The sequence below is a fragment of the Buteo buteo genome, chromosome 11 (genome assembly GCF_964188355.1).
Source record: "Buteo buteo chromosome 11, bButBut1.hap1.1, whole genome shotgun sequence".
Lineage (NCBI taxonomy): Eukaryota > Metazoa > Chordata > Aves > Accipitriformes > Accipitridae > Buteo > Buteo buteo.
The window spans coordinates 3937558-3949114 of NC_134181.1; the positions used below are offsets into that span (position 1 = coordinate 3937558).

The 11557-nt window shown below is 33.7% G+C and overlaps 1 protein-coding gene across 1 annotated transcript in view; it reads right to left on the reverse strand.

Annotated features, from left to right (window-relative positions):
- The window catches only part of USP10 (ubiquitin specific peptidase 10), a 56091-nt gene that overhangs the window by 12756 nt on the left and 31778 nt on the right, over positions 1 to 11557 (reverse strand). Inside the window, exons 5-10 of the mRNA XM_075039917.1 lie at positions 6912 to 7003; positions 5249 to 5358; positions 4726 to 4781; positions 3201 to 3304; positions 2325 to 2424; positions 875 to 1055 (exon numbers count right to left, since the gene is read on the reverse strand). Of these exons, the coding sequence (XP_074896018.1) occupies positions 875 to 1055; positions 2325 to 2424; positions 3201 to 3304; positions 4726 to 4781; positions 5249 to 5358; positions 6912 to 7003 (643 nt within the window). The remainder of the gene's footprint in view (positions 1 to 874; positions 1056 to 2324; positions 2425 to 3200; positions 3305 to 4725; positions 4782 to 5248; positions 5359 to 6911; positions 7004 to 11557) is intronic.

Consider the following 11557-nt stretch of genomic DNA (forward strand, 5'->3'; position numbering starts at 1 on the left):
AGGGAGTCAAACACTAGCAATTAAGTGTCTGTCTCCAATTTAAAAATAATTCTTCAAGTCTAGTATTTTTGTTTTGGAATATGTTTTCAGCAAGTGTTTACCTTGCTTTCATTTTAAATTACACATTTCTTCAAACAAGTCATAAGGCTTCCTTTCCAATAAATATTCTTTCAGTATCTACTTTCTGCCTTCATCTGGTATCAGACCTGAATACAAGTAATGTCCCACATTCTTTTCATTCCTGTAACATCTTGTAGTAATTTACATTTTTCCAAACTTCTTTCCCCTTTAACATTAACTATTACACATAACTTTCCTGCCTCTGGGAAGCATAAGTGTCTAAATAACCAAAAGTTTATGATTTTTAATTTTATGTCATTCTTTTACTGACCAGATTTAACTCTTTGCAAATCTCACTACCCCTTAGTATCCTTATTTACAAAATGAGTCAAGACTCCTCAGAGGCCACAAAAATTAGGTAGCTGTGAAGTTCTTTGGAATTCTTAGACATTAATAAGCAAAGCATACATATTTCAAACTCCTCCTCTATGTGCAATTCAGGGCTTTTGTTCTCTAAACAATCTGTTCTTTTAAGACACTTAAAAAGATTCAGACTCTACAGTAAGTCATAGAATCATTTGATCATTGATCAATCCTTTGATCATTCTGTTCCATCTTCTGAACTCTCTCTTGCATAACAAATGCTTCATGGTAGAATGTTCACCTCTCCTGGCCTGAACAAACTGTGTAGCAGTCTCTTCCATCCAACTATCCAATAATGGTGAAAAATACAGAAAGCAAAGCAGAGGAAAATGTTAAATGTAAAAGCAAAGCAGCCTATGGCCTCAACAACTTCTACAAAAAGATAGTATACCTTATATGACCACCAAAAATATCCGTAATTGGGGTCTGAACAAAGTCAGCCTGTCGAGTGACTGATGATTTGTTGCGAGGTCCTACTTGCTCCCATTCATCCTCACTGCCTTCCCCTTGTTCATCTTGCTCCTCTTCTTCATGAACAGTCTGAGCCTCAGGGCCATTGGAAACTGAGAGTTCTTAAAGTGAAGAAGAAAAAAACCATATTGGTATTTTACAAAGAAAACATGTATACAGATAAAGAATTTGAAACGCAAAAAAATGCAATTCAAATAATTTTCAGATGATAAAATGTTCTCATAGATCATGTATTTGAGAAAGTAAATGAGAACAAGTATGTTCCAGGCTCACTCACAGCTGGACATATCCATGCATTAACACAATACAGCTCACTGATGACTGTATGTAAACAAATGTAGTTTTCTAGCAAAGTTTGATATATTTTTAGTAGCAAATTTATGGGGTAGAAAATTAGAAGTCAAGTGTTATTCTGGAAACATAATTATGCCATTATTAAATACAACTCCTTTTCTGCACAGATATTTTACAGGGAACCCAAGGCTTAGCAAATATTTTCTTTGCAAGTGCCAAAGTCAGGAGGCTATAAACTGCACACAGCTAAAGAACAAAATATGAAATGATCATTTTATATCACAAAGAATTTACCCTACTAATGAGAAATTGGGTAACTAGTGATCTTAATTCTATGAAGACTAAGCATTTTGTTTCATTTTTAATAGGGGACCCAAACATAAAGCCACTGTAAAATAAAATGGCATTTTATTCTGCATAAATTCTAATACTTCTTCCAAAGAAAATTTTTCTTCAATTTCGTCAATAAGAATTTTAAAATAAGTTGGTATGTTTTGTTTTATATTAGATAGAAATCAGCCATTAGTCTAGAAGTTTCCAGTTCAAAAAAAGATCTTAACAGTGGTTTAAAGATCAGTGAAAAAACACACCGATGTATTTTTGAACTACCATGGAGAAAGCCAAAACCCCAGTAAACAACTGACATTGCAGGTATTATGAATGGCAGACAAATGTACCTATGCTTAAGACAAGACTAGTCAGCTTGAGTTAGCCTCAAATAATGCTCAGTTGAGCTCAGTAAAAATTTGCAATACAGAAATTCATTGTTCAGGAGGACCAAGTGTATGGCTTATTATTATTGTCATTCAGAGTATTTACAGAATGATAATGCTTTTCCAAATCCCAGTAACACTTCAGATCATTCATAAATTGGACAGAATGGACTCATTTTATCCTTCAGACACATTTTAACATAAGATTATTTGTTAATGTCTTTTGAGTCCCCTAAAACATGGCACTCTATCCCTATCTCAACATCTACTCCAAACATTACTCTGTATTACAGAATCACCACAAAAAAAGGAGAATATTTGAAATAAATTAAGTTTGCTACAAAAAAAAAAAATTTCACTAACTTTCATTATGTGGAGAGAGAAGTTTCTTTAGGGTCAGCATTTCTTCATGTAGTCCATTGAGGATAAATCCCAAGTATTCTTCAGCATCTTCTTGCCTGCCCTGAATAAAATGTTTTTTTCAATTATTATATGACATTTTCATGTTTTCATTTTAACAGAAGGTTAATGACATTGAACATCTAGCTTTCTCCTGTAAATTTAGACTCAACAGTTGGTAAATTAGCTAAGTTGTAAAATTAAATAAAGTTTAAATTTTACTATAACAACCCCTCATTAACCTGCCATAAGCAGTAAGTACACACATAAGCTTGACCTGGAAACAAGCATTTCTGCATTCTTCTCAATACAAGTTCAATTTAACATCCAAGTTGGTAATTTTTTTTTGGGGGGGGGGGGGGTGGGGGGGTGGGGTTGAGTTTTTTGGCTATTTCTTTTAAAAGTAATATTAAAAGTTGCTGTCAAACCAAGGCCAAATCAAAAGATGGTTTGAACTATTATCTTTTCTTTAAATTAAAACTAAACGTGAAATAGTATTTTGAAGTCTCTGTGGACCTTCAACCATTCCAAGCTGAATCCCAAGCAGAAATGAACTACTGCTCATTTCTTAAATATAAATCAATAGGTACCTTCTCTATAAAAAGAGATATTCCATTCCAATAGTAATTTATTATTCTGACATATCGAACTGCCAAACTTGTAATTAACATCTTCCTATAATTTAAGTCCCAAGACAGTCTGGTTTCATTATAATGAACTATCAACTAGTTGATTTTAGTGGCGTTTAGGCACAGAACCTGATGTATGGCTTTATATTGTTTTAATGACAGTTACTGCCTTGCAATGCAATTACAGAAGTCAAAGATTTGTAAGTCACACCTTTTCTGACAGACTTGACTTTATAACCGTCAAAAGTCTATAAATGTATGTAGGTTCAAAGGCAGCTCCTGGTCGGATGTCTCTCACAATTTTATCACCTAAAGCTGCAAGGCAAAAAAAAATACATATAAATAACAATATATAGAAGTTTTTCTACATAACAGCTTAACACTCTCTTCACACATCACTACATTTTGGAATCCAAAATTATTTTTTATTAATAGTCTTATTACAATTTTAGTGACTCAAGCTCAGAATTCATAAGATACAACTCTCTTATCCGTACACATTTTTTTAAAAACGTCTTATGTCACCCTACATAGACTTACAGATGGTCTGGAAAAGTTAGTACTCTTTTTATAGTCAACACTCTGAAGATTAGCAAGAATATCCATAACAATCATAAAAGAATAATTCTATTTAAATTTTTGTACTACTTTTGTACTCAAAGAACGCTTCCTTAAGTCTCTTATATATTTGTAATTCTAATAGATCACTTTTCCTCACTGCAGAGGAAAAACAAAAAAACAAACAAGGAACAGTTTGACAGAATGTTCAACCTAGTGGCAATACAAGGCCTCAGAAACTATATTTGAAAACTACACAATACAATAAAATGACCTAGAAGTATAATAAGTTGCATAAGACAGTAAGATATGTTTTACAGAAACAAAACTTAAGCAGCAAACCACAGAAATGTCTGAACTGTTTGGAAATCACTGGAACAACCAGCTCCTTGTGATATTTTCTTATAATGTTACATAAACACATTCCTGAAACTATTCTTATTTCTATAAGTTTTTAATACAACAGATTTGGTTCAGAGATTAAAAAAAAATGAAACCTACAAGATAATTTATTTGCATCAAAAAAATCCATTCTATTCCTCACTACATAATCATCACCAATCCTAAACACGTGTTAGCAAGACCCATACACTTCTGAAGTTTTCACACTGAAATAGTGCATAGGATAGGGAGGAATTAAAAGCCATGATAACATGCCTACAGGTCATCTCTAACTGCTAAAGAGATCTATTATGGCCCCATTTTGTTCCAAACAAAAGTGAGTGTTTAGTATTTAAGGAAAAGTGATAGAATCCAGCAAGTTGATAAACCAAACAGCTAGGAATATGTAAGGAAGGAAATGGAGTAAAATACAGTGAATATCAAATGATTTTGTTACAAAGAGTATGTTCTTAGAAGACATCTTAACATTTAAGCTAATCTTCAACAAAAACTATTCTTACTGCACTTGTACATTTGGTCTACCAAATAAAAGAAAAAATTTAAGGTGCAAAACCTATGACTTCTTGACATGAATCACCAGTAAGAAAACACATAACACTGACAGAAAAGCAATAACAAACTTTTTAAGATATCAAGAAACGCCGAAAGTCCAAAGAGCCATGAAGGGGATCAAGCACCAGTATTTAAAAGTCTTAAGTACATCACACAATGCAGATCCTTACCACAAAGCATTCTCATCATGATTTTAAGACTTTTCTCCCTCTATTACCACTCACCTTGTTTTGCTTTAGGAGGTACAGGCATATTAGTGAACTCATTCATTAAACGAACACTGAAACAGAATGGAAGGAACAACTAGACATGAGCAGCAAGTTAAGACTTAGAAGGACAAATAATAAAATTAGATCATTGTCATTACTGACCGCCAAAAAAAAAAAACCCAAAGAATATCATAATAAGTCTGAGTAAAGTTCACACAAAAATTAACCTGATCATTGCCAATGAAACCAAGGTGTTAGGTTAGTTCTTGCAGCTCTCACAGTTCAGTTTTGCATATTAAACACTATTTAAAACTGATCTTCCTCAGGCAACAGGAACTATCTTCCTTGACTAGTCAAGCAATTGTAAAATACCAAGTTGATTATAAAAACCATGTATCACCAAAAAAAACCACAAAAAAGACTTCTGGATACATATCAACTTTCAACAATTGCAGTAAACAATCATTTGTTAGATATTTCCGAATGAGCTTAGTCAGATCACAGATTTATTTTGTATTTTTTTTAACAAGCTACTTACAAACTGTCTATCATTGGTGTTGAGGTACACGGTCGCTGTGATTTTGAATACATTGGAATGGACTTCATTAAATGATACATTGGAGGGCAAGCAACCAAGGCTTGCAGGGTCTATGCAGTGGCATTAAGGAAATCTTCAGAAAATGTAGTCTGCATGTTAACCAAATATTCAATTATATTTAAAATTATATGCAAAACAAAGCTAACTCTTTATTATGTAGACCAATCCAATAACTAAATTGGAACAGATGGACGGACTTTTATCACAACATTAATAATGTACAGAAGTTATACCAAAAAACCCCTGGCATCTTGTAACATGCAGTGATTTCAATAATGTCAAAAACTTTAATTAAGGGGAAAGGAAACAATTTAGTCCAGGAGCAGGAGAGGAAAAGAACCTTCATAGGAAAGACTTCATAAAATTAACAATTTGAAAATTGGCAAGTGATAACCTGTAACATGCTTTCTGAAAAGAATGGAAGAAGCCAGCTGACAGACTTCAAGTTAAAGGTGATGATTCACCCCCATAACCAAACCAAACCAAACAAACCCGCTGTGATGTGAAACTTTCTGCAGTGTAAGGAAGAGTTTGGAGTAACCAGTAAAACTACAGCCTACGTTGGGAGAAAATACTTTAAAAACATCAAAGTCTGTGCTACTCGGCAAGAACAGTGAACAGAGGAAATGTATTAACTGGAGAGGCAGTGAAATGACAGAAAAGGCAGCAACCTCTACAGCCAGAGAGATATATTAACTTGGTCCCTGTAGTGTGCAAAAATTGAGTAACAAATTCCCATGTAACGTTTTAAGACTGAAAAAATGGGAGCTAATACATACAATCACACGAGTGCAGAACTGGTTATGTGAGATAAAAGCTGGCGTTTAAAGCACAATCGCTGGTCTGGAAATGGGTTATTAGGTTCTGCAATGATCAGTCTTGAAATTGGTCGTAATATTTTTCACTAGCAGTTAAAGTATCCTAATTGTCACTTCCAGTGAGCCATTGTTAACATAAGTGATAGAGACACATTAATAAAAAAAAAATTATTGATAAAATTATCATAAGACAGCACTGAAAAAGGATGATTTCTGTTACCCAAGGTACAAGTTACTTTTGCAGGGGAATACAATTTTAATACATTAAGAGTGAGCTAATCTTCCATCCCTTTGTAAACGGGTTATTTTAAACACCACATTTACACAGTTGATATGATAGCGACAGCCTGCTCAACAGAAAACCAAATGATCCACTTACCAAATCACCAAAACAAAGCCTAAGAGTAAGAATAGTTGACTTACAGTACAAAAGAGCAATAACCACTTAAGTTGACGCACAAAGAGTCATGAGTAAACATAACCAGAAATTACAAGGTTTTCAGTCATGAGGAAGTTAACAGTTCTGAAGTATTTTGACAGAGATAACAGAAACAAATTGTAAACAAGATTGTGCAACCAACTGCAGGGGAACCCTGGACACATGGTTCAATGATCCAAAATACCCCTAGATTTCTAGATGCTACCCTTAAACATTTTAACCACAGTAGTAGGATATGGGAAGACACTTTTATAAAATACTTACCAGAATAATCCAGAAAAACTTTGACAGATATAATATACAAATTTTAACTTAAATGTATTAATTTTTTCCAAGGTAAGGATACAGCATTGATGTAGCACCAGTTTCCTTTGTTGATCAGCCCTCGCGGTTGCAAAGACACTGGTTTATGTATTAGTCTTACATTTTCCAGTATTTCTGCAGAATGAGAAACAGTAAATTGAGCATCAACAAAATGCACATGCTAGCCATCAAAACAAATATCTGTTGACGCGTTACAAAATATTTCAAATCAATTAACAAGATTCCCAGAAACTTCAGCAAATAATTTTTGCTCCATTTAAACACTGCTCATATTTCAAATCAGACATATTTCTGCAACCAAAGACATCCTGGAATTTGGGTCACGAGGATGCTGGTACAAAAACTAATCATTGTAATTTCAAAACTGAGATGACCTATTTGTTTTTAGTTTTCCTAAAACCAGATACTTTTATTTATATAGATATAAAAATATCATTAGCTATAATCCCTTGCCACCAATCATATGAAGTATTTCCCAAATTCTTCTGCTTTGAAGAGAGATGAAGCTGATACAGCAGTCTCAATTTACAAGTTTCAACACTATCTTGCAACAAGAATACCTTAGTGCAAACAGGACAGACAGATGTTAACATGGTCTTTGGAACAGTATGTTTTATTTACTGGTTTAAGACTTTCAAAATCTACAAGATAACAGGCTTAGACAATATAATGTGTACTCTTTTCCTGCTTTCAAAAACTTCAGCAATGGCCTGAGTTTAAAAATTAGAAACCACTGTACATAAATAAGTCTGTCTCAGTTATGAAACTGAGAGCAACAGGGGAAAGATTTTCCAGGAAGTCTGACCTGTTATTTAGGTACCTAAATAAAAACTGTTTAAGGAAAATATTGGATCTGCTATATTTTAAATTTGCAAAATAAGGACAAGAGGTATACAAGACAGAGTAAAACACGCAAATAAACATAGCAATTGTCTACCAAGGAGGTTATTTATTTTTACAATAAATGTGAGAGCCTCTAAAGCCCTTATATGCTACACTACATAAACTTAGAAGTTTGAGCTGTTCACTAGAAGGACTATCTAAACAGACAAGGTAACATGACACAGGTGGAAAAGCAGCGGCACAAAGCCATGACTAAGCAGAGGAGGTGGCAGAATTGCAAACAAAATCCATGTCCTTCTACTTGCAAACTATCTCTTTAGCGATAAGATCATATTTCCTGATGACACCATCAGTTCCAACCAAATAAAAACATGCCAAAAAATAGAAAATATTTAAATCAGTCTTCCATTACATAAAAAACCTGACACCTGAAAGGGCAGACAGCAAAAAGATGTAAAAAGGGAAGACATCAGCACCTAGCACAGATTCAGGTGAAAATTCCTCTGCAAGTGTTGAAACGTATTTGTTATTAAATTATTAATGCTCAAGTATTTCAGAATATATTGTTAAAGCAGCTAAGTTTGAAACATGTTGTGCACACATACAATCTTTTTGTTAATATAACTAGGATATTAGGATAACTAATAACTATAACTAGGAAAATTAGGATAAAAATTATGAAAAAGGTATTTATTTTTAATGTCTATCAGTAACTTTTTAAGTTAACTGTATTTTCCCCATTTTTGTATCATACTAAATAAAACTTATTAGGACCTTTAGCATCCTCTTGTGGTCATAAAACTGCTTTGTAAACAATGTCTAGAGCAATTACAGCGAGTTTTGTTTCTTTCAACAAAGAATTATTTTTGTGTACAGCAATTACATTCAATACCACATTTTCATCTCATATCTAACATTTACACAATAACTAAAGGAACTTTTAAAAAGAGTATCAGAAGAAAAAAAAAAAAACAAACTTACAACCATGAGAAAACCTTCTTAAAATTTCAAAGCCTGTTATAAAGCACACGTCACTAACCAGAAAGAATTCACATTCACTTTGGTGGATACTGACTTGTGGAACAGCCTTGATTTGAAAACATATCTATCTAGAATAATATTATCATATTTAGAAATTTCTGTTGGTAAAGAGAAAACATTTTGCTAAAGTTCATTCACCAGGTGGGGTTATTACAAATACCTGTCACATTTTATTATTTTTTTTTAGGAAAAAAAAAAGATAATTCCCTAATCAATGCAAGTCCAAAGTTTAACAAAAGAGAAACCATGTGGATATGGTCTCCATGCTGAAGAGATATGCGTTACAAGTTAGCAATTTAACGCTTAGCTTCAGACTATTATTTGGCAAATATCACATATGTCACTCACATCTTCCTTCATACCCAGACAATGATAAAAAAATGCCAGGACAACACTGCTAGATAACCCTACACAAAATCAGTTTCTGCAAGACTGCATTTTGATAGTACAACAGGATAACTTTCTGAAGTTGTTTATAAAAAAGCCCAAATCTTGCTTGCCTCCCTGCCACAATTACTTCCTCTAGTGCTTACCTAGCTTTATTAGTAAGAATAATTTTTCTACTATGTAACATTGAAACACCTTTGTTACAAATTAAACTAAGTAATTCTTATCTTGTTCGCTACAGTCTTGGGAGAGCAGTGACTTGTCATCTTCTTTATTAATTTGTTTTATGTATTTGAAGTTACATCCATGACGACTCCAACAATCTCATTGGAGACAAAGTAAATACAAGTTTTCCATGTTTGCCAAGAGAGTATGGTTTTCAAGTCTTACTTCTGTTTTCGCTGCTGCACTATTACATCTTCCTTCAGAAGTAATGCCCAAAGACTAGAATTTTCATTGAGTCCTCAACAGCAACAACAGAATTATAGTTATCTTCCGTCTTTTCCATGTAAATTGGTATTAACACACAGGGGAAAAAAACTTTGTCATCTTCAGCTTTACTACAGACGCTTATCAATTCCCTAGAACTTACAGATCCTTTTATTCTCTAATACTATTACCAACCATTTATTCTTTGTACTGTATGCTTGCATTTGATTTCTGTTCTGGTGTATCCTTCCATACTTGCATTTACTGGATTCCCCCCCCTCCTAATTTAAAATCATTCCAGATTTATTCAGATCTTAAATGTTTGTGTTCTTCAATTCATCTGAAATTCTGCCTGCTGTTAACATATTTTACGTGCACTGTTAATTCCACCATCATCCACAATGAAAACACTGCAAGAAAACATGACTCAGAAAATCTTTTTAGATTCTCCCATTGAAATTTTTCCTAAAATTACCAAGAACAGTTAAAAGACTACTCAGAGAACAGCTAGTTTTCCAATCACTTATTTCCCTAGTTACTTAGAACATTACATAAGGCATTATTAACTATTATCAGGTTATGCATCAGAGGGTAGTAACTGTGAAACATGGCAAGTGAAGCCTGGAAGAAAGCCTTATTTTTTACAAATATGGACTATTTATAACCTTACTGTCCCTTAGAAATGAATTATTAAAATGTTTGTCCTAGCATCTACATTAGGCTAAGGTGTATAATTAGTACAGTCATCCCTTTCTAAATATGCAAGTGCTGTACCTTACTTCTCTACCATTCTGATGCTATCTGCCTTGAGTTTTGCCAAATAAACATCAATGGCTCATAGTTTGCTTTAGAAGTTCGTTTAACTGGTTCACTAGTGGTGCCAGTAAAGCTCACCATGCACCTTACCCACTTGCTAAAATTAACTCTTTGGTATTTTTTTCTCATCAAGATAAACATGAAATTTCTTTGTCTGTTCTATTTATCTTCTAGTCCTGATCTTCATCTCCTTATCTTATGTAGCTTTTGTTTAAATTTGAGGACTAAGAAACCACAGACCTTTGCAGTTGAATCAAGTAGCATTAAACAATCTTCAAGGTGCCTGTGAATCGTTAACCTCCCTTGTAAGAACTGGTGAAATTACGGCACAAACCAGTAAATTGTCCCTGGAAAAGTAACTTATCTTCTTGTGTCCTGAGCAGCTGTTCTAAATAAAAACCGTACAGAAAAGCCTCAGAACTCCAGCATCAAGTCAGAAGATTTGCTAATTTTGCTTGCTAAACTCGAGATACTTTAGGTCTAGATTTTACCTGTGTTTAGCACCCTACGGCACTTGTGGTCAAAAATTCATTCCCATTGGCACGAGTTGAAACTGGTGAATTCCCAGCAAATCCAACAACAGGATCTCAACTCAGCCACACAGAAAACAAGGAACACAATCAGCAGCTACCTATGAAAAATATACAGGATTGCTATATACCCTTATACAATGATGTTAACCTAGGCAAAAGATTTGAAATTAAATATGTACAGAACAGAGCAAATTATCTGTCTGGAAACCATAAATTGAAACTCATGTAACACATTTTTGAGTGTGGGGGTATGAACAAAGCACTAATGTACCCATTTTACAAACAGGACAGAGAACATTAAAAAAAGAACAGACAATGAAGAAAGTCACCTTTTTCCACAGAGCACAGCACTGATTACACGGCATTCAGATCCTCAAGTAAACGTTTTATACTGAAATCAGTAGCATCTGAATTACAGGAATTGCAGCAATATAACTCCTACCTAAATCAGCTACAACGAGAAGATTAATTCCTTTTCACTGAAAAAGGATCTATACTCAGACTGTTCCTCTGCAAAACCAGCTAGCTAATAGTGAAGGTGCAAAAGAAAACTGTATAAAAATTACATTGCTATTTCAATACATTAAAGACAAAATAAAAAGCTCTGCTCCCACCTGGT